Source organism: Pempheris klunzingeri, chromosome 24, assembly GCF_042242105.1.
Source record: "Pempheris klunzingeri isolate RE-2024b chromosome 24, fPemKlu1.hap1, whole genome shotgun sequence".
In the NCBI taxonomy this organism is placed as follows: domain Eukaryota; kingdom Metazoa; phylum Chordata; class Actinopteri; order Acropomatiformes; family Pempheridae; genus Pempheris; species Pempheris klunzingeri.
In genome coordinates, this window is record NC_092035.1 from 13765352 (window position 1) to 13788716 (window position 23365).

The 23365-nt window shown below is 40.3% G+C and overlaps 2 protein-coding genes and 1 long non-coding RNA gene across 5 annotated transcripts; 1 reads left to right on the forward strand and 2 right to left on the reverse strand.

Moving 5' to 3' along the window:
* Positions 1 to 1814: 1814 nt before the first annotated feature.
* On the reverse strand, positions 1815 to 4928 carry LOC139223677 (glucagon-1-like). Of its 2 annotated transcripts, none has more exons than XM_070855648.1 (6): positions 4879 to 4928; positions 4665 to 4776; positions 3508 to 3663; positions 2612 to 2728; positions 2018 to 2143; positions 1815 to 1936 (listed from the first exon to the last, which is right to left on the reverse strand). In XM_070855648.1, exons 2-6 carry the CDS (start codon positions 4760 to 4762, stop codon positions 1912 to 1914), a joined length of 522 nt encoding a protein of 173 aa, XP_070711749.1. In that variant the 5' UTR covers positions 4763 to 4776; positions 4879 to 4928; the 3' UTR covers positions 1815 to 1911. The 2 variants fall into 2 exon arrangements, with proteins under 2 accessions (XP_070711749.1, XP_070711750.1); XM_070855649.1 differs by having other exon boundaries at positions 4665 to 4771; positions 4879 to 4903.
* Positions 4929 to 6442: 1514 nt separating this feature from the next.
* On the reverse strand, positions 6443 to 15022 carry LOC139223431 (dipeptidyl peptidase 4-like). The gene is made up of 26 exons (XM_070855344.1): positions 14900 to 15022; positions 14714 to 14801; positions 14152 to 14250; positions 13236 to 13327; positions 12988 to 13062; positions 12846 to 12898; positions 12624 to 12696; positions 12303 to 12423; positions 11401 to 11555; positions 11152 to 11249; positions 10914 to 11043; positions 10429 to 10467; positions 10073 to 10171; positions 9867 to 9937; positions 9621 to 9674; positions 9397 to 9509; positions 9266 to 9313; positions 9060 to 9164; positions 8749 to 8818; positions 8443 to 8637; positions 8139 to 8193; positions 7834 to 7933; positions 7692 to 7747; positions 7510 to 7582; positions 6847 to 6920; positions 6443 to 6730 (listed from the first exon to the last, which is right to left on the reverse strand). The coding sequence occupies exons 1-26, from the start codon at positions 14900 to 14902 to the stop codon at positions 6638 to 6640; spliced, it is 2232 nt and encodes a 743-aa protein (XP_070711445.1). The 5' UTR covers positions 14903 to 15022; the 3' UTR covers positions 6443 to 6637.
* LOC139223432 (uncharacterized) lies at positions 14658 to 21569 on the forward strand. 2 transcript variants are annotated; one of them, XR_011585991.1, is made up of 4 exons: positions 14658 to 14876; positions 20192 to 20818; positions 20982 to 21081; positions 21310 to 21569. It is a non-coding gene; the product is annotated as an uncharacterized lncRNA (long non-coding RNA). The 2 variants fall into 2 exon arrangements; XR_011585990.1 differs by having other exon boundaries at positions 20192 to 20800.
* The last annotated feature ends 1796 nt before the right edge of the window (positions 21570 to 23365 follow it).

Sequence of the window (23365 nt, forward strand, 5' to 3'; positions counted from 1 at the left end):
TTGTCTAATTGATGGTTCTTAGTTGATTAGAGAAACTAATAATGGGTCAAAATTATATCAATATCAAATATTTTGACCACTTCTGTGTGGAATTCTGCCTTAAATTTGGTAGTGATAGCTGTACACTTTCTGTTGAATAATTTAAGTCACTTGTATAGAGAACCTATCAGTTCAGATCTGTTGTCATATTGTGATTTGTTTCATGAGAATGACAGAGTGAGTGAGTGAGAGCATAAATAAAGATGTTGACAAAAAAAACATGCTGAAATGATGTGGTACTTTACTGATCCCTGTACTTCCTCCTGTCCACAGGGGGGTTCACAGGTCAGCCAGGCAGCAGCACCTCAAGGACATTTGAGCTCATCTTGTATCTCCTGGCGTGGGATAGTCCATCCTCATTGTACTATCATATTTTTTCCTGTATTCCCCAGACTTCATTTTATACAACTACACTGTCGGTAGTGCTTGGTTACTGCTTCCTTGTCTCCACCTTTGACCTCAGGAGCTCCATGTCTTTGGCCACATGGGAGACAGAGAGCAGAGAGCACCTGCACCCTCAGGCTGTGGATCCAGGAGGTACCTGGATCTCTGACCCATCATGCTGCTGTAGATGCTCCCTGAGGGACCGCTATCCTTCTTTACAGTAACTACACCAGAACCAGTAGGAGGAAGCTGCAAAGCACTGTTTCACATTTGTTTTTTAATGGTTATTAAAAACGTTTCATTTAGGCCCAAGTGCGTAATTATGCTTTATCTGTATACAAAAAAGCAAATCTGGCCACTTATATGTAGTATTATGACTGTGTCATAAGGTCAAAGCAAGTCACTCAAATGCACATTATTCTTTAAAGTTTAGTGAATATGGAGAGGTCTTGGCTGTGCGCCTCAGCCAAAAAGCAATTCAAATAACGAGTTATGAGCGGGTGGAAACACAATCCTACAGAGGCAAAGATCATAATCACACACAAGTCCAATAATCCATATCATCCATTTGCTCTTAATCATCTCAGTAAAAGTCATGGAAACAGTGAGGTGACGTGACCGGAGACTTTGTAAGAGCCAGCAGGCCTCCAAAACGTCCCTTTGTACCTGGACTTGACACGAGATTTGTTGAAGATTTGTTGAAGTCTAGCGGAGGAAACCCGAGAGGAACATTTTACTGAAAAGTGACCGACGGCTGGGAAAAAGGCTTTTAATGGGCGCCCCGTGGAGCAGCAGCGGCTCACTAACTACTTCTAACGATGCTGGTAAGACATCTTTAAATATATTCAGCTAATTCATTCATTCATCTTCCCGAGATCCTTAAAAACCTTTCTCATATTCCTACTCCTCCAGGCTACATTTAAATAGTGTACTGTTTACCCCATTACATTTAGTTGATAACTTTAGTTACTTTGTAGATTCAGATTAAAATTTGAAATGTAATTAACAAATGAATTATTATGTGAGAATATAAATTAGGATGAGACTTTATAATGCATGTCATGCACTATAAATGCAGCTGTTTTAGGAAACTGAACCTTGAAAAACAAAGTCTAAAAATGATGCCACAAACACACGCTGAAAAACTTTATTTTGCAGAGCGGATTAACAATATGCAATGAAAACCAACTACACTACGACATGTGTTTTCTATAGGCCCACCTGAGATTTAACTTTCTGTGTTCTTGTTTTCACCTTAAAAATATAGAAAATAATTTAAATTTGTAGAAAAAATATGCCCTCAATTCCATTTCTTCTTTCTGGTGCACCATAAAAATTATGGAAGAGTAGTAGTTTTTGTGTCTTTGCATCACATCACATAAGTAAAATTTAAATATAGTGACATAAGAACATGCAAAGCAGTATGGCTTCATTCCTCCTGTATATGGCTTAGTGTGCAGCACACAGAGGGCGATCCTGGGGGGCGTCTCATTGGTCCTCTTGTCTTTTCTTACTGTAAAGGAGAGAAAATCACAATCACACCAAGCCGATCATTTCTAGAATATATCAGATCAGCTACGTGACTTGGCGTTACCTCTCTCCTGACGGCTTGGAGGTCATGACCCAGAGCAAATATTCCTTGGCTGCCATGGAGTCCAGCACCTTGTTCACATCACTGGTGAAGCTTCCATCTACATGCCTCCTCCTGTCCGTTTCAGATCTGAGTGTGTACACAGGCACAATGTAAACACTGCCCGTCCAGGGTCGGCAGCCACACTATGTGGAAACCTCCCATTTGAACTCTGATATTTGACCTGCAGTGCATTGTTCCTCAGGGAAATCATCACGTTTATGATCATCGTCTGAAGACGCTGCGGCTGTGATCATTTCGTGATTGGTTTTCTCGACCGCTTGCATGTTTCGTGTCGAAAGTCACACAATGTTCACACAGTGTAGTAAGATCAATCACACAGTGCAAAAGTTCAGGTGATTTATTTTAGCACAACACACACAAGGAACATCGAGAATAAAAGCAAAGAAAGGAAAAAGGTGAGGTGGACACAAGAAGCAGATGATTAGCTCTTTCTCTCTGACTCAACATCTCTGTCTCTTGTCACGGTGGAATCAGACACAGGCAGGAGGGGCTTTGGTACTGCAGAAGGAGGAGAGGGAAGGAGGAACAGCCTACTCTCTTCTGACTTGTCCAGACTTGAGCTTGGCAACAAAGTCTTTGATTGCCTGGTTCTTGAGGTAGGAGCTCACGTCGCTGGTGAAGGTCCCATCTGCGTGGCGCTTTTCTGCAGCACTAAAGACACACAGCGAGACTCATTGAGGTAAAACAAACTGTTCTCTCCCTTGAAGGCTTAGTTGCACCTCAGAGTTTAGGAACATTTGGAGTCTGACAGTGTGTTTGGTCACTATCAATCAAATGTGATCAAGCCACACCTACACAGTCATGTTGAAGCTGATTTTGTGACTGTGAAACTCTTTATCAATAATAGCTGGTGCTTTTTTTTTAACTTTTATCCATCATCAATCATTACTATAGGAGAAATATGTAATATTTGAAGCCAGGTTTTCAGGAGCTTTACCGATTAGATAAACCAGTGCTTTCCAGCCTTCTGATACCTCAGTTTCTTTTGTCACGTTTCAGATGAGTTGCTCCACCAAAGACACATTTGCAGCCTCGACGTGTCAAATGGTTTCATTGAAATTTCTGTTTGACACCCAAAGAGGTCAAACGCTCTGGTAATTCTCATAAACTGCAATGATTGGGGGGAAAAGTCCAAGAAATGAATTTAAATTTCCCCCATTAACCATCTTATGACTACTCAGATTTATCATGAGACCCCTTGGACTGAACAACAGTAACAGAGGACATTTTACAGGAGTTATGAGTGCTTTCACTTTCACTTTTGATACTTTAAGTATTTTTAGCTTAAAACACTTCTGATCTCATGTTCGGTTTGAATGCAGGACTTCTACCTGCTGTTTAGCCTGTTGAAGGTTAATTCTATCATGAATATAACTGGTGTTTCAGTCAGACATTATTGTGATCACTTCGTGAAAGGATCCACCACTGACCCGCTCCTCTTGTTGTTCATCAGCCACCGAACGAAGTCCTGTGCCTTCCTGTCCTCCAGGTATTTGCTGTAGTCGTTGGAGAAAGTTCCCTCCGAGTGTCTCTTTGTGTTCACCAGCTCCCTCGGCTCCTCCGCTAATGTGTCATCTGCCTCGAAACTACAGGACAGACAACATAGTAAAACGTAATCACCATGTTGAGTTTAAAGATTGTAAAAGGTTGTAAAACAGTTACTAGATGCTCTCTGTCCTGCACTGACACACGTTAACATTTGCTGCCAATATGGTACACAGAGTGCACTATAAAAAGCACTAACATTTACCTGCTGGACAAAATAAGCATCTTATGCAAAAGATATTTTTTCAGTGACAAATTTTTTATTCCTTTTTATTTTTAGTCCTCATTGGGTTCATAACCTCCAATTCAATTCTTTTGAACAGTTGTAGATGCTAAAGTGCCGACTTAAATAATACAACTAGATTACAACTAATAATAGAAATAAAATAAAATCTGGATCCATAGAAATTTCTATTCTATTTCCCTCTTAACTCAAAACTTAAGTGAGAAATGCAAAGCAATATTCTTAGGCCATGTGACATGATTAAATCAAAAGGGTTTTATTAGATTTCTCACTTAAGATGATGCATGATGCAAACCCACGGGTGTGAAGCCGCATTAAGTTCTCCCTTTTTATTTCATTTTATTTTTGCTATATTTTTCTCTTTTAAATGAAAACTGTAATTCTCCACAATAATGGCATCATAATTCTTTAAGGTTTTCAAAAGATCTTATCCTCGGCTGAAATATTTCATCCTCTTAATAAACACATCTTTTTGCAGATTCTGGATCAGTGCGCCTGCAGTTTGGCCACCGCTGATTTGAATTCTCTGGGACTTCATACATGTTAAGCTGTCTAATGTTTCTTTGAACACTCTTTATTTCTTTCTTTTATTTAATTAATGTTGCTACTTGGAAATCAGTTAGTATTCCCCCACTTTTACTGCAATCATGATTCAGACAGATTCAGGTAGAGAATTGTCTATTCCTCTAATCTGTGTACTGTAAAAAGTATTATGTTTTAATACAAAGGTATTAAAAGTAGCTAGATATGTGGCTACTTTAAGAGAAAACCTCATTAGTTTAGAAGTGACTTCTGTACCTTGAGCTGTCATCAGCCTCCTGCAGAGGAACCTGCCAGCTGCTCTGGACAAAGCAGAGGACCAGAAGGACACCAGCCAGGGAGTGGATGCTTTTCATGGTTAAATCCTAAGCCGCAGAACAGCACACACACACACACACACACACAGTTTGCACTCTGGATCAGAAATCTTAAAGCTAAAGTTGTTTCACCACTGCAACAAAAATCAACTCACCTTTTCTTCTTCCTCTCCAAAGAGCAGCGATGCTGTAAGTTCCTCTGTGTGTTCCTGGTGTGTGTATCTGACCCTCCTCTCTTACTTATATACTGTCCCAGGAGGAGGAGGAGGATGGCTCTGCTCAGGTGGGACAATTTTACCACTCTGCCAGGTTCACCTGTTACTCTCAACCCATTAGACACGGGCCCGTCACATCGGTCGATCAACGAGCCGAGCATTTGTTCAGAAAGGAAAGATGCCACTCATGCGTGATGACAGCTGGTACTTAGGTGTTAAGATCAACAACCACAGCTCATCCTGTCAAACAGAAAGTAGGGAAGACGCTTTTATGTGCTACTGTGTCATCACGATGGAAAGTGATGTGTGTGCTGTCATATCTGGAGGGTGAGTCAGTATTTGATTGTTTCCGATCAAATTTAAAAGATGGGAAATATTGACTGCTTTTTGCATCAGTGGCAACTATCTCCATTTTACAAGGGCCGTTGCTCAACAGATTGGTGTCCTATGAAAATACGCGTTCATGTAGGCCTAAACGACTCTTCCATTCAGCTCCATGTCATTTATTTGTTGAAAAAGACAGATATGTCTGCAAATTTGACTCCATGGAAAGTGAAGGATACAAGTACTGTACTTAAGTACAAACTTGTATACAAAGTACAAACTTGACTGAGTCTTTTCTTTTCTCGACACTTTATACTTCTTTGTGCTGACATTCCAGAGGGAAATACCGTACTTTTTTACTCCGCTATATTTCTCTGACAGCTTTAGTTACTCAACATATTTTTTTTTAACAGTTATGGATTTTTTTATGGTGAAATGTGACAAACACAAAAGGGTGAAATAAGAGAAAATGGGAGATTGAATGGACATACATATAGACAATAACACAAAGCAGTTAAAATATAGGAGATGATAGAGATTAAATTGGATTCATTTGTGTAATGTGTGTTTGGGTGTTTGTATGAGCGGCAGCAAAATCTGTGTTTATTGATCCAGAGAGGTTGGTTTATGGAGTGCAATCCCATACACCTACTAAAAACACTTTGGTTTATGACCAAATACCTGCAGAACTAATTAAATTCCCATCAGCCTCCTTTATACTTTGTATTAACGCTAACTGGCTAACATGCTGAACACCAGCATGCTTCATTGTGAGTGTGGTGCCATAGTGACACTAGAGTTTGGCTCAAAGACTTTTTGTTAAGTTAGAAAGGCTGTCGTCACCATAGTGATGTCCCCCTAAAACCAAATGACATTTCAAACAAAGAGTTCTCATTATTTAATTCTTTATTATTTTACAAAACATTTATTTCATCAAACAGTCAACAGTCTCATAAATTTAGTAAAACGATCTAAAATTACCGTGGTGCATTATGTTTCTGTGATAATTTAATACAATAATGAAAAAACTCTGATGTCCAAGTGGTACAAGTACAGTTACACATCCATGTTCTTCCCTGGGTCAACTAATGACCTATTTAAAAGTTAAAATCATGAAACAAAATCACATTTTACATGAGTGTGTGTTACAAGCTGTTTTTTTTTCTGACAGAAAATGCAAGACCACATTTCACAGACAAAAACGGCATTATGACTTGGACCACTTTGTACTCATTAAGTTTCCGCTCCAGACTTTTCCCCGACATTGGGAGCATGAATAATCAACCCTGCATTTACAATCGAAGTCTTCATCCCAGACATGATTTGTTTTATTCACAGGAGGGAATGAAAAGATATCTTGGCGATCCAGTGGACTTTATGCAAAGCACCTTTGCAGGAAGTGACTCATGTGGGTGTAGACGTGTTGGTAAGCCGAGCCGGTGAGCCCATGATCCTTGTCTGTGTACCACTGGAAGGAGAAAAATGTACGTATTTAGTGACACTTCACCACGTTATTCACCATGGCGTGGATTTTTACAGATCAACACGACATCTGCAGTGCCTTGGATTTTCCAGATGACTCACCATGGCCTCAAAGTCCACCTGCTCCTCCACCAGAGCTTCAGAGATCTCTGCCGCCTGCTGGAAATGAACATTGTCTAGAAAACAAAGTAAAAAAAAAAAAGTAAGTAACAAGGCTTTCAGTGCAATCTGATCCCTGATTATCTACTGCATATTAAACACTTGGTCAACCATTACTTCCACCTCTACCACCACGTCACGGCCAAGGAGAGAGTTGGATCTGATGGTGGTGCTAGACTAAACATCAATACCATAACAAATCATTCTCTGGATTAGTATCTGTGCCAGATTTTTAAGGAATAGTCCAACATTTTTGAGGAATAGGCTCATTTGTTTTCCTGCTGAATGTCATGAGAAGATAAATAGATAGCCTACCACTCTCATATCTGTACAGTAAATATGAAGCTACTGCCAACAGCCTCGCTCTGTGTGAAGGCAGCAAAATCTGCCTAGTGGCCCTCTAAAGCCTGCTAATTAACTCTTGCAACTATCTCTTGGCTGTGAGCAGTGACTTAACTTCACACACACACGTTTAATCATTTAATTAGAGAAAACATTACCCTGTTTTTTCATGCGTGAAACATTATTAAAATGTACAAATAAAGACCCAATTAGACCCCAATTAAAAATAAATGCATAAATAAATAAAGTCCCTGTGTAACTCACCGTCAGCTGTTCCATGAATGAGAAGATAGTTCACTGAATGGAAGTTCTTGGCTCTCTCAGTTACGGTTGAGTTCTGCACATAATCAGATCATATATTGGTGAAAACAGACCACAGATAATGAGCATCAGATAGAAGATGTGAGAGTTTGTTCTGATCCTGATATCACTGAGTGTGAACTTACACCGTAGAGAGGATTCTGTGAGGGTTCCATCATGTAACGCTCGGTGTAGATGGAATCTGGAATAAACAGACAGATGACAGTGAGTGTACGAGGTCAGTTAGCACCAAGAGCTTGCTTAAAGAGACAACAACAAAAACATTACCGTAATATTCCCATTTGGAGACCGGAGCGACCGCCATTCCACATTTGAAGACTCCACTACCAGATCCCAAGGCCATTGACGTCACGTATCCACCGTAAGACTGTGAAATGAGCAGATAAACATGACTGGAGCTCACGTTGACCCTGACTGTTTGGACCAATCACACTGACAGCAGGGCCAAACATTAAAGCATTGAAAGAACACATAGAAACTGCAGGTTTCTTAAGGAACATGCAAATAGTATCAATGCACTTTTTTGTTTTAAACACACTCTTTAATAAATCTAATTTAATACAAAGTCTTACCCAGCCCCAAATAGCAACTCTGTCTTTGTCAATGAAGCCCTTTTTGATGAATTCCCTAAAATACAAAGAAGAGAATTATCTCAAGTGAGCAGAGTAAATTAAGATGGACAAAGACCCTGTAATCATCATCGTCGTCTCTCTGTGGTGCTCATCACACTTCCTGTGTGTGTGTGTGTTTGTGTGTGTACATTTGGGAGCATTACAAGCGCAGAAACAAGTCAAACCCAGTTTTATCAAGCTTTCCCGGGAGACAGAGAGGGTGAAGCTGTTTGTTTGACGGAAAGACGCTCTTCGCTTTCCTTACCTGGCTGCTGTTATCTGATCTTCCACCTCATAGGTCCCCAGACGTTTGTAGATTGCATGCATTATTTCGTCGCCTTGGTAACCGCTTCCTCTTCCGTCAAAGCTGGCGACGATGATTTTCTCAGTGCTGGCCAGGTAGGTGGACCAGCTCACCCTGTAGATGAAGTCTGCTTTCTGACTGCAGGGACCAGCGTACCTGGAAGGTGGGGCAGAATCAGTTTATGAGCCCTCTTTTAAGAAGCATTTAAACTTTTAGAATTAGCTATATTATCATATTATTTTATTTCTTTTTATGAGAAGTTCTTACACATCTATTAGTAAAGGGTACTTCTTGGATTCATCGAAGCCTGGAGGTAAAAACATCTGGTACCAGAGCTCTGCCAAAAACATGAACATCCACAGAAAGATGGGAACAGATTATTCATGGTTAGTTAAAAACAGTAGGAGCATGCAGTCTAAAGCATCACAAGATGAATCTGAAGGGTCATAAGACCACAGCCTGTTAACACATTTCTCCCTGGAAAACTAAATAAGATGGGAGCGCTTAAGTAGCGCGAATGTACTTAGTTACTTTCCACCACTAGTTTAACAAAAACATTAGCTATTGGGTTCACTTACTGTAGCCTCCGAGTGTGATGGTGTCTCTTCTCATGGTGGGCATCTGGAAGTCAGATATCAGGCTGCTAAATGCGTCATTGTCCTCCAAAACCTTCATCTCTATAGCTGTAACAACAGAGAGGCTCAGTTAGAAAGAACAATTAGATTAATAATCAGATTTTCTGCTCTTTGATATTATTTGGATTTAGTTAAAGTTTGTGGATTACCTTTATCATTCCTGTTATCCATCAGAGAATGGTAAGGAACGCCAGGACCTTTGTATAAAAATTACAGTATTAGTGTTTTTGCAAAAATCAGAGAGGGAAAGAAAAAACTAGAGAAACAAAGTATAACTGACCGCTGCAGCTCATACGGTAGAATGTGGCACTGTGGCTGAAGTAGGCTGAGTTATACTGACAGTTGTCTCCGCGAATCGCACAAGTCAGACACTTGATCCCTTGTTTGGTCCACCTGACACACACAAGTGCACACAAAACAGTCTGACGACAAGCTTTTTAATCAAAAATGATGTCGTCCAATAACAAAGAAGAAGAGTAAAGCAGTGAAACAGAGCTCCCTCACTTGTAAACATTCCTTCCTCCTGGCTTGTCGCCCTCTTGGTTACTTGAATAATATCTGTGGAGTAATTGGCATGAATGAGAAGGGAGGAAGAATTCAGATTGTCATAAGGGAGGAATTCTGCTTATAGGACATGAGAATATCTGCATCAAATGATGAATTAGAGGTGCAGCGTTAAGAGAGCATTGTAACAAGCAGCTGCAGAGTATGGAAATTAAAAAATCTATTATGCACGTTTTAGCAACTTACACACTATTTGCAGTTACTTTCAGAATATCAATGACTTCCCATCGACCGGAGGTGATTGCTGTCGCCTTGCCCTGCACGAATGAATGTAAATATTCATGAGATTTTTTTATGCAATCTACATACGTGATATTGATAAGACTCCACAGCTGATTTTACAGATGTGGTACGGACTTCTGATTAAAATGTAAAAAAATCAATGCACCTACCCCGACCACATGATGGATGTGCTTGTATAATTTGTCGTCGCTCATCAACAGGTAATAGGTGTTCTTATCTGCAGCAAAAACTGGTTCTGGTGGGGAGAACTAGGAAGGACAAGTTTATTAGCAAACACTCAGCTCAGCCCACTGGTTCACTCAGAGCACATAAATCTTTAAGAAGAGCTGACAAATGTATACTTTCATTTTCTAAAAGGACCAAATACCTTCCTAAAACAGCTGCTCACTGTAGTTTTTAGCAAATGTTACTCAAACAAGAGAAAATAGTGAATTGGTGGGGGACTATTTTCATTGGCAGATTGGTAGGTATTTGGGAAAATAATGGGACTTAACACTGTACATACCCGTCCAATCCAACCTTTGGCACTGTTCACCTCCAGATGCTGTATAAAGAAATTGAATTTTATAGCTGCACTAAGTAACATTTCACAATGATAAAACCAGCGTTGTTACACCATTCTTAGGAATGTCATCCAAGCTGTGCTGCTGCAGTTAACTGAGATGCTTTGTGAAGCTTTGTTGCTTTAAGCTGAAAATATTTGCTCTTCAAGAACTGATCATGATGCGACTTTCAGTAGGGAAACTTACTATTGCCATTAGGCAATTTAGACTTAGAATAAACCATGTCCAGGCCTAGAAAACCTTCACAGTACTCTGTCTTTGTAAAACCTGTTGCTGCATGTAGGTTTTATTGACGTTTAGATGGTTTGTGTATTTAAACCTTCTCACGAGAAGCTGCTTGTGTTTTTCTGCCAGTGTGATGTTTCATGTCATATATTGTTCTAATGTAGACAAAACAATAATCCATGTTCATAACATCATGTTTTACCTCAATGGGATCCCATAAGGATTCAGCGAAGTTGTAGATTTGAAGGATGAGGTGGTTCTGTACTCTCTTCAGCCATTGGACAGCGATACGCTCATCCGTTACCCAAGTAACAGTGGCCAAGTAGTGCTCACTGAGGGCAAGAACAACACAAAGTCTGGTAAGCTCCTATTTGTTTCTGATACCCGGCGAGACTGACCTACTACAAAGTCTATCATTATAAATGGAGGTATTTCATTACCTCAAGCTGAATGAGGCTGGAACAACAACCTCAGTAATTTTTGTCATGTTGTCGGTGTCCACAACAAACAGTTTGACAGAAGGGTTGGGAGTACCTGGCTGCACAAGAAATAAATGTTGGATACACCAGATGATAATAATAATAATAATAATAATGCCAAGCAAGTCTGAGCACAGAATACATAGTTTGTTGACATACTACAATACAGTACAACCTTGTTAAAGTCAAACCAGCTTTGTGGTCACCCACCTTTGGATATGGGATGTAGACGGTGCTTGGGTACTGATCCTGGCCGTACCAGGAGTACTCTATGGTGTGGACCCCTGTGTCGTTGGTCTCAACATAAGCCACGTACTTCCCTCCAGGGGACCACCAGAAGCCTTGACCGGATGAGAACATCTCCTCTGGAAAGTGTGAAACTGCGTTAGGATTCAGGACTTACAGTTAACTTAAGTTCAAATACTTAAAAATAATGATTCTTCTCTTAAAGATTCACAGGAACATGAATGAAACATTTACTGAAATGAAACTATTCCAACAAATATAATTTATTCTACAAAGTAACTTAAGCACATGTAATGGAGTAAATGTAAGTAATTACTGCCCATCTCTGCATCTCAGAGGCTTTAAGGAAAAGTCTCTTATTTTGATGGAGCGGTTCATAGATATAAAACAACTGACCGGAGAACATCTAATCACAATGTAGGCACAATGGAGATAACAAGGACTCGTATTAATGCCGGGTTTAAATGCAAAGGCAGTGGATCAGATGTCTTTATTGGGATAATGTATCCAGGACTTCAGCTCATATGTTAAAGGATGTCTATGGTTTTTTAAACCTGAGTCATGTTTTTACATATTTTGGGTTAATTCCAATAAATCGAGTCCGTCTGCAGCTGAGAACATGCAGTGAATGAGGTGTAATGTAGTGCATCAGGGCAACTACACCCAATCACCCAAGTACTTCCACTAAAAGTTCTTGTTTATGGCACTGACATGCTCAGGTTGTATAATCCTTTTTGTTTAATCAGAGACAGCCAATATATTGCTCTATTCTAAGCCACCAAAAGGAACCAGTTGATCTGAGTATTTCTGTAATACCAGGTGGGAATAAGCTCTTATTGTTTGACATGCAAACATGTTCCACTTACCCTCATACACCCAGTCTGGGATTCCATTCAAAATCTTATTCTTCTCGCCGTTGAAAGTGACTTGCTGTGGTGACGATGCCGGGCTGGTCTTTATATACACATTATTTTCCCAAACATAGGCCTGAAAATACAATAAAAATCCAAATAGAAAATACATTCTGGCTTGTTTTCTTAACCCTCACAAACTCATTTTGATCCCTTTTTGCTCGGTGTAAGTGTTTGGGAAAGGCTGTGCTTGATCGCCCCATCTATCACCAACAAAGCAGAACTGTCACTTAAACTTATGTACATATAACCAATCAACTGTCAGTCCAGGCTTACCAGTTTGTTGCCTTCAGGAGCCCAGGCTAAGTACTGGACTTCATGAGGAATGTCAGAGGGCTCCATGAATGTGCTGAAATGAAGTGGTAGGAAAAAATACCTCAGAGATTTCAAATGTATTTCAAAAGAAGTATTCTAGACTAATTTGCATGTGCAACATGGGCTGTTTGGTGGATGCATTGTAATATCATAAATGTAACTGTCCATAGTTATGGTACTTACCCTAAAGCCACATCATAAAGTGAATATGAAGCTGTAAAAGAATGTCTCCACAGCTAATGGGACAAAAAAAAACGAAATAAAGGGTGAGATCATCTCCTAGGCACGCATCAGAATAATATGAAGAAGAAAAAACTTGGCGTACCTTGGAATGGTTGCTCATGAATGCAACATATTTGCGGTCAGCAGACAGCTGGTAATCATAAGCGCTTTTTTCATTCTGTGTTGGAAAAACAGAAAACTGCTGTGAGAGTTTGACAGAAGTGCTGCTCCCAACCTCACTGACAACAGTGCATTTGTTTGGACGGGTATGTGCTTTTCATGCTCATATCATGTGGTTTATGTTGCTCACACAAAAGAGGCCCACAGATGCACGTGAGGAAGACGACTTACAAACTTGTCTCGGCTCAAGAACTCAGATGACTTTCCTGTGAGCACGTCGTAGAGGAAGACCGAGCCCTGGGACTTGGTCAGATACTCATGATCTGTAGAGGAAGATGAGAGCAATGAATGTAAAATAGAGGAAGACATTTTATTTAAGACAGAGGACAAGTATGCAAATCCCTAAAGACATGAACTTACCAGTAACAAATGCATGAGTCACGACTTTATACTGCATGAATGAATCCAGGATGTAAGAAATCAGTCAAGTCACTCTGAGTTTATGTGATCACAAACACAAAGTTTACTGAGGCTCTGAGGAGCATAGTGATGTCACTCGGGTTTTCTCAGCGTGGGCTAGAGACCAAACACTTTCACCAGTGAACTTTTAGCAGAGGCAAAGGCATTTAGTAGGCAACAGGATCTGCATTATGGGGATTGTAGGATTCAGCTCAACCCATTCTGGGAACTAAAAGTCAGGATATCTTCCTGCTGCACAAATTCTGACCAAGCTTTGTTTCATCTGTCTATTGTGTGTCCATTCTACTCTTAATTTTATTGAAAGGATAATGATAACTGAAAATTTTGTAGCGGCGCTACAGGAAAAGTCAGAATATCAGTAAAGTCGTGAGGGTTCATCCTCTGCAGACCATGATTCTCTATACCATTCCAGTCACTGCTCTACTTCATATGTTAATCTCTATCTGTATGAATCTATATGCTACCAAATTAGGTAAACATGAATGAGTCATGAATGAGGAGGATCAATATAAGTGAATTAGTAACTAGAACAAAGAAGAATACCATAGCTGATGGATGAGAAAGCTTCTGCAGTGACACAGTTACAGTGGCTGTAATCACCCTGTTCCACTTCCTCCGCCATCACTCTTTTTCACAGGTTTAATTCTGGTGACAAACTGCCTCCCACCTGAGATCCACCTCATGCTGTAGGACTTAGGTTTCAGTGAATTGTTGAAGACATCTTCCAGGGTGAAAGTCCTCTGCTTCTTGTTCCCACCCTGCTCCTCTGAAACACATTTTAGAAAGTCAGAAGGTCACAGGTTGCAGATATGATATCATACACACACCTCAGGATCATCATCGTAAAAAGTCAACACAAGTGCTGTAAAGGCTGTAACTGATAAGATGAATATTACCTACGTCAGTGTGCGTTTGGGGGTAGTTATGTGAATTGTCATAATGCGTACTGAGTGAGCATGAACCTACTTAAACACCCTCATTTACGCCATAAGTAGAATAAAATAAAAAATAATCTCTAAGACTTTTCCTAGATTGAAATATAAATAATCATAGTTGAATTTCTTCACATCTCCTATCAGTATTTGAAGGGTTGCCATTTAAGAGCGGTCCAAACGGATCGTGCGTAATGACGCGTGCGTAAACTCCTGTCTTTGGCATGTGTTTACGGTGCGCCGGACCACGCGGCGCATTAATGCCAACATGTGAATCACTTAATAGGAATGTCTCACCTTTCAGATGCAAAGCCGTGGGTACTGCTATCAAAATGATGACCACTGCTGCCCCAAAGACTCCGAGGAGCACCTTGGCGATGGAAACCTGTTGAGAGGTGAACGGTCAGAAAACTGCTCCAAAAGGCTTGTTGTGAAGCACACCCCAACATACCATCGATATGTGAGTACAAACGAACCACCAACCATTGTTTCTGCGCTTAGATGAGGCGTATAAGCGATATCCAACTCACAGCTCCATCGGTCCACACGCGCGGAGAACACCTAAGTTATGCGACACTCTGGCTTTGCTGTTAAATATTATCTCAACTGAAGTTTCAAAGGTGGGACAATAAATGTCCAGCGGAGTAAAGTTCGTCGGGTTTGATGGTGTCCTAGTGTTTTGAGGAAGTGTTGCTTGTTGCTTGTCAGGGTGTTCCCCAAACTCTCCTCCGCTGTCCTTCACAAGTCATTCATTCATACGTCGATGCGATGCGCCATTTCTCTGAGACTGTTACCAAAACACTTTGACACCGACTTTATTTATGAATATGAACCATCATTCTACTTGTTAATAGCAATTAAAATATAATAAATTGCGTTTTTGTTCCAAACTGCAGCACAGAGACAGCCTGCAGCTCACCAGGAAGTTTATTCTTTATATTAACAAATGCATTAGTCTTGTCTAACAGGGAGTTCGAGTGTTTACTGAGTGAATAGCATGACATAGTATTGGTGTGGCCGCTCAGTGAGCAGCCCCAGATTTGAAACAGGTTTCCCCAGTGACTCCTGATACTGTGTTTGTTCACTGTCATACAGCTGGTTTGAATGTAGACCAAAGGAAAACAACACTGGGCCTCTGTAAGCAGAGAAGTGTTCAGAGGACAGGAAATACTACTTTGGAATATGTAATTAATAACAAATATAGATAATAATATAGACAATAAAGACTTCCATGTCCAAATTTGCAAATCTAAGGTTACAGTGTGTTGAATGTCTTTTTTTTTGTTTGTCTTTGCTTTCATTAGCTTTTTTCTTTTTTAATACAATTTTAGGCTTAGAGAAATTATGAAAAACATTTAAGGGATTAAAACATCAGTTTAAAAGTGAAATCCTGGCAGAGTGGAGAGCATTCATTGAATACAGCTTATAGTTGCATGTAGGGAAACTGGATATAGAATTGAATTTGAAAAATAGACGTATAGTATGAAAGAATACCCACTTTAATCGAAAATGTAACAAAATTCACGTTAGGGGTGTTTTCAGGAGGTTGAGATGTGTCTTGGACTCATTACCTTGGTATTTCTAAAACTCCTGGTTACAGCCCTGCCTGCAATCTTTAACACATTTAACATTATCCCATGATTGGCAAAATTAAAATAGGCTTCAACTGCTGTAGCTTAACACACTCACCTCTCCAAACTCACCTCCAAGTATTTTGCAAATTCCATGTGCTGACATATTTATGATTGGCTGATTTGCAGGTACTTTAGCTGTGACTCAGACGTCTCTTTCTCCACATTTCTCACTCCTCACGTCTCGTGGTGGCAATTTGTCTCGGGACCACGTCCACCAGTGCCTCAGATGACTTCACATAACTGTTGGATGACTGATAACATAACAGCTGTACAGCTGGGATGAAGGCTAATTAACTGGCCATAAATGCCATTCAGTGCATACAATGTATTTACATAACTGGAAATTGACCATCACATCCTGTTACAGAGATTGGAACAGTTCATGGGTATAAAAGGAACTGCATTAAGCTGGTTTAAGTCCTATTTATTAGATCAATTTCAGTTTGTTACACGTTAACAACGAATCCTCTGTCCACACTAAAGTTAGACATGGAGTTCCACAAGGTTCAGTGCTTGGACCAATACTCTTTATCTTATATATGCTTCCTCTGGGTAATATTATCAGGAAGCACTCCATTAATATCCACTGTTGTGCAGATGATACACAATTATATTTATCAATAAAGCCAGATGAACACAATCAGCTGAGTAAACTTCAAATCTGCCTTAAGGACATTAAGTCCTGGATGAGCAGCAACTTTCTGCTGCTAAATTCAGATAAAACTGATTTTACTGTTATTCTGCTTGGCCCCAGACACCTCAGAGACACCTTTTCTACCAACATAACTGCTCTGGATGACATTACTCTGGCCTCCAGCTCCACTGTCTTATTTGATCAAGATTTGTCCTTTAACTCCCACATTAAACAGATTTCTAGAACTGCCTTTTTCCATCTACGTAATATTACTAAAATCAGGCCCATCATATCCACTGATGATGCAGAAAAATTAGTCCATGCATTTGTCACTTCTAGGTTGGACTATTGTAACTCATTATTATCAGGCTGCCCCAATAAGTCCTTAAAGACTCTCCAGCTGGTCCAGAATGCTGCTGCTCGTGTTCTGACGAGAACTAAAAGAAGAGACCATATTTCTCCTGTACTGGCTTCTCTTCACTGGCTTCCAGTAAAATCTAGAATAGAGTTTCTCTCTAATTAAAGAGTTTGGTCTAGACCTGCTCTTTATGTAAAGCGTCTTGAGATAACGCTGTTGTGAATTGGCACTATATAGATAAAGATTGATTGATTGATTGATTATTATTATTGGGCTTCCTGTTTCAGTCGAGGGAATTTTGTCACTGACTGTGGGGTGCGAGAATGGAGAACTTCTAATATGAAAACTTTATAAACAGTATTATTTTTTTATTAGAATAATATACATATTTCTGATAAAACTACATGACAGCGTCGAACACACTTCAGATAATGGCGTCTCTGAAATAAAAGTCTATTTTAGTCCATGTTGCAACAGACTGGTTTTCCTCTTGGTACATATTGTAAGTGCTGACCAGTCACAGTAAGTGCTAAAAGCCTGTTAAAAGCTTAACAAATATAAAGCTGTGCCTTTATGAGGAATAGACATCATTTTCTGTGCTCAATCCCCTCACACCGGACATCCTCAGCAAACAACCACACAGTGGATGTCTTCCCTAATGCAGCACGACTTGTTTGAAAAGCACTGCTTCATGGACGCCTCCATTTCCCTGACACTAAAATCCAGGACTAAAATCATTTATAGGTGTCACTTTGAACACATTTGGCCTTATTGGACACGTAGAGTGTCGGTGTGTGGAGACATGGAGGGAGAGAACACAGTGGCAGAATAAAAGAAGGGAAGGGAAACATTTATGCATTATGAGACTGAGAGACCTGTGATTGAATGGTCACTTAAATGTGTGTGTAATTGCTTCTTAGTACTTAATGTCTTGTGCATAAAATGATAAAAGTAACGTTCATTCCAGGAACATTTTAGCTGTACCATACATGTCTTCTTGCCTACTGTTATCCTGTACAGCAAAACTTTTGTTCATAACTGAAAAATGAGGAAACACATTGTAATTATATATGGTTTAAATCAATGTTAAAATTACACACGGATACTTGTAATGTGAAATTGGCCTTCAGATAACAATTATTGAATCATTTCTTTCAGAAAAAGAAAAACAGAAAATCTTCACATTTCAGAAGCTGTAAGCAGCAAATATTTCTGGTTTGTGCTTCATAAAACAACTGAAACAATTAATCCAGTTGTGAAAATTGTTGTCAGTTAACTAACTGATTAACTGACGTTGTTTCAGTTGATGTATTATGATGGGAAACAGTGCAAAAATTGAATTACAAACATTTCTGTGATTTTCCTGACAAAGACCTACACTGAGCTAAATGTTGCATAACCTTAATAGATTAAAGTTAAGTGTACAATCATTTGTCATAGCTACAGCACATGGTACTGTTTATATCTTACAATGGATGCTGGGCATTTGCACTTTTGAAAACCTCCGACTGTGACCAGCTCCCCAAAGGGAAACATCCAGTGTTTATTCACGGGGATAAACAGAGATGGTTGGTTTTGATTTCACCAGCTGTGGTGTAAGTGTCAGTACTGTAATTGCATTCTTGGCTGGAGGTTGAATAGCGTTCAAGTTTGGCAATCATTGTTTGGAGAACTATGAAGGAATCGCTGGTGTTAGAAACGGGTCAGTGACGCTTTTCTTAACATCCTTATATCACGGTGTGCATCTGCTCAATGTAGTGCAGCAGCACAAACACACTTTAACCACTGTGCTGCACCACATTTTAGAAGCTTAGCACATGTTTATATGCACCTTTACACACTCAAGTAAAGTTGTTTTTCAGTACAGTAATTGAATAAATACTTAGGTACTTTCTACTATTGCTGTTACTTGAGTAAAGGATTTAATATTTCTCCCACTTTCAGCTCACCTGTATAAAATGCTATATTTTACATTAATTAACAGATCCACACATTGTGGTTGGTTGTTAGTTGTATCATAAAGTCCAGCTTCTGTGATTTGACCACCCTTTCTATTCTTATGATAACTATAAAAACAAATTAGGACTGACTGTAAACATTTCTTTTCTTTTTTTGAATTTTAGAATGAAAACACTCTGTTTTAAGGAGCTTTCAGAATAACCTAAAATGCAAGTGCACAGTCGGGATTGAATTGTTTCCCAATGATTATACTGAATGAAATATTTCTCACATTTGTAGCAAATACCTGAAATTGATAGGAAGATCCTATGAAGTCTGGTATTTGAAAAATGAAAGCATCTACAAATTGGGGGAGAGACCAAATTTGGGCTGCGGCCAGCTGATTATCTCTGATGGCAGATAAGCCCTTCCTGGCCAAGGAGGCCTAAACGTGCTGTTATAGTACAGGCTAGTCCCTGACCTGCCGGGGGATTCTAAGTGTATCTCTAAAAATAAAATTGTTGAATAGCAATATGGGTCAACTTTGGAAAATAATAGTCTGATTTGCCACGACTTTACCTGTTGTGGAGCAGAAAAACTGGTAGCACCAGAGACGTCTCTGCTTAAGAGTACAAATGAAAGTCATGCGACGTAAATGAAACCATGTTGGTGTTACACAAAAACTTGACATTATATCTACAAGCCGTCACATCTCCACATGGTCAGGAGTATTACAACATTCATAGCTTCCAGTGTGTTCTCACATGAACCTGCTGCATTATCAGACACCACTCACACTAATGTGACTGTCCCTGTGGTTAGACGGTTGACAACACCCATCCCACCCACCCCAACAGGAAGTAAGGACATTCAATAGTGTCACAGTTCACAGTACATTTGCTTTACAGTTTTACTGAAGGGTGAAAAATAGAAATACAGTGCAGATGTGGCTCCTCCAGTCTCCTTCAGGGCTGTGGATTCTCACCTTGTAACTTTGGATACATTTCTATCACAGATGACTGTCTTTGACGTAGAAATCATGCATGAACATTTGTGAACATCTCATGCTTTTGTCAACCATCAAGGTTGATGAAACAGACTGATAGATGAAGACACAGAATGATATTCCCTATCAAGCGTAATAAAGTGAAAAATAGAAATTCCCCTGCAAGTTTATTTTATCCTATTAAATTGTATGTACTTCTAATTAGGGCCCGAGCACCAAGCGGTGCGACCTGGCTGCTGAACTTCAAGGAGCCAGAGGGACAGCTCGCTAGGTGGCTGGGAATCCTGCAGGACTACCAGTTCGAGATTCGTTCAGTTCAGTGTGCCAGGGTTGTCATCCAGAATGGTCTTCTGTAACGCCGGTGGACATTGCCTGGGGGGCAGATGGAGATCCTGCAGTCCCTGATCCCTGTCCCGGTCTGTGGGGCTGTGTTCTCCAGCTAGTCCATGGTTCGGTGGGGTCTGGACACTTTGGAGTAGCCATCCTCACTGATTGTCGACAGCGAGATTGGGACTGCCACCAACCTCTGGTCCTGTAGTCCTATCCCACCGCAGTGCAGGAGTTGACTAAATGTACCCCAGCAGCGCTGATGTTTGGCCACGAGTTACGCACCCCCCCGGTGGACTTGGTGTTTGGGACTCCGCCTGAGCCGGAGGTGAAAGGAGAGCCAAGGATGGACTATTTTTGCAATCTCTGTGAGTGGCTACAGGAGACCCATGAACTGGCCAGGCAGTCACTGACTGAAGCTGGAGTTCAGCAGAAGAAGGCCTATGACCTGCGGTGTCGGGGGGAGGACCTTGTACCTGGATCTCAGGTGTGGGTCTACAACCCGGTGAAGAAGAAAGGGCTGTCCCATTGGGTTCAATTACATGCTCTGATTTGTTCTGTTATTGTGTGTTCAATAAAAATGGTATTCTGAAGCAATACTTGCAGTTATTGCATAAGAGTCAACGATCCCAACGGTCGCTACAATATGATTGTCTCCTCTGCTGCAGCTGCATCATCATGTACAAACACGGACTCTCCAGACTCCTCAGCTCTTGTGAGACAGGACCACAACATGCAGCGCAGTCAGCAGTCAGGCCTGCACACAGAGTAAGTGGAGCAAACTTAATCTAAACTTTACTTAACTGTTAGAGTACAAGTGGAGGACTCAGTAGGCCCCTGTTACTTGACTGTATTATATTGTAAACACTAGCAGTTACACCTGGGATATAATAAATCTTAAGGTAGTAACATTTCAGTACAATATCTCCAATGTGAAAAATAAAGATGCAATAAATGACAAAAAAAACACTAACAACTGTGTTTATTTCCCTACAGGACACAAGGGGGCGCTGTGGTTCCTGCCTGGGTGTTGTCAGGATGCTAGTGATGGGAAGTCCAGCTCTTTACAAAGATTCTGCTCTTACGGCTCCTCCTTTAATATCGGAGCCTTCTGTTTTAGCCTGATTTAGCAAAGACTGGTTTGTGTGTTGGCAAGCAATTTTTTATTCAGTGTTTTCATAAAAGCCTTATTTTTATGCATTTCTTTTCATTACAAAAGAAATACAGTTACTATTGTTTAACATTTTAATCAAACCTTTAAATGAACAACTGAACACAGAACCACAGCAAACAAATGAAATAAATAAATAAAGGCCAGATGCTGCTTCTTTTAGGGTTTTCACTCATTTCTTGAACTAAAAGTCAAGTGTTCGCATTTAAATCTGTCTCTCTGTGGCTCTGTACCTGGACTGTACCACCTGTCTTCGGCGCGTCTGCCACCCTTCCTACTTTCACATAATGGTATGATCCTACTCTGTTCTCACATGTGATTGGCCGCACGGTGGGCGGGGGTAGGATCAGTTTCACCATGTGGCTGTGACATTGCTCCCTGTAGTGTCACCTGGAGCTCAGGTGAGTCCGCTCTGCTGCGCCCTTTGAGGTAAAAAGTCATCACTTGGTGCCGTGAATCTTACATCTATAATGTCATTCATTTTGAGTTGAGTAAAAAGCTGTAGTTTTATTGTGAACATCTCTTCTCGTTGCAGGTGGCTCCTCAGTCTGGGCTGAAGAACCTGTGGGACACTAACAGCTTTTTTTTGTGGTCAAAAACACTCAACTTTACATCACTTTCATCCACATCAAACTCTGATTTCTTCTTGAACTACTTGTTGGTCCACTTTTCTAATATGATTTCCAGGTAGAAAACAGTTCTATAATGTCACTAAATGTTGGAATTGGAGCACAATAAACATTTAAGATTTGTGAATTGTTGGAGTAGATAATTATCTCTCTTGGTGCTTGTTTGTAAAGGGAGAATCTAAAATAAAAGTATCTGGGGGGGAGAGTAGAGGAATCAGTAAATATGAACACAGGATCATTGTTAGAAACTTTTTCGTCCGGTTCTTATATTGGCAGCTCAAGAACTCAACAGAGGTTTTCAGTCTGGTCTCACAAGCAGTTTATTCTGGTCACAGGTCACAGGTAAAGTACTCACAGCGCTGGGCTCATGACGGACCCCGAGGGGCCGGTCAGAGGAGCCCCCTCTCGTGTGTGTGTCCCTCTGGTGTGTCCTGTCCTGTTCTGTTTCTAAACATCTCATGTTTAAATGCTTGTTGGATATCATAAAGTACGTAACCATTTCTGACTAACTGTTTAGGTTCGTGCGTCACAGATAGCACGTTCCTGTAGTGATGTTATGGTAATCTAACAGTTGGATGTTGGTTGCAAGACGTGTATCTATAATCTAACTTCAGAATATGTTTTGCACAACAAAAGCACTACAATCAAGGTCTGTCTGGTACATTCTGGAGGTCAGATTGACATATTCTGTTCACTCTCATGAGGAGAGAGTAACTTTATTTGAGAAGGCCTGAAACATTCTATGGTCATATTAAATTCTAATTCAACATCATTCTTTATTTGAAATTAAGAGAACAATTTCCAAATGATCCATGAACAGATCACAAGTTTAACCTTCTGTGTGGTCACTCTTTGCGTTTTCCCAGGATGCAGCAGGAGAACCTGAATCAGCCGTGGATCCTGTGGAAATGTAGCAGACTGTAGTTACCGCTCTTGCAGGAGGCCCCCATTAGCAGCAAAGTCTTGATGCATTCAACATATGATTGTCTCCTCTGCAGCATCATCATGTACAAACAAAAGATAAAAGTTGTCTTTGTGGTTTCCCAGGATGCAACAGGATAACCTGACTCAGCCGTGGATCCAAACAGAACTGTGTTTGTATGAGAGCCTCAGTTTAGCACAGATTTCTACATAAAGACATAAAATGAAGTGGAAGTAGTTGTGTTTTACTTTTATGCTGCTGCTGCTCTTTATGGGAAGAGTTTGCAGATAATTGTCAAACTGATTGGAGGTAAAAGTAGACCAGCAGCTC

Coding starts and splice junctions, on each gene's coding strand:
- LOC139223677 (XM_070855648.1), bottom strand. CDS start 4,762: ATGAAAAGCATCCACTCCCTGGCTGGTGTCCTTCTGGTCCTCTGCTTT. Junction 2,144..2,611: donor TCTGGACAAGTCAGAAGAGA/GTAGGCTGTTCC, acceptor GTACACACTCAG/ATCTGAAACGGACAGGAGGA. Junction 1,937..2,017: donor TCCAAGCCGTCAGGAGAGAG/GTAACGCCAAGT, acceptor TCTCCTTTACAG/TAAGAAAAGACAAGAGGACC.
- LOC139223431 (XM_070855344.1), bottom strand. Junction 14,251..14,713: donor CACGGCTTTGCATCTGAAAG/GTGAGACATTCC, acceptor AATGTGTTTCAG/AGGAGCAGGGTGGGAACAAG. Junction 9,510..9,620: donor GGAGGAAGGAATGTTTACAA/GTGAGGGAGCTC, acceptor TGTGTGTGTCAG/GTGGACCAAACAAGGGATCA.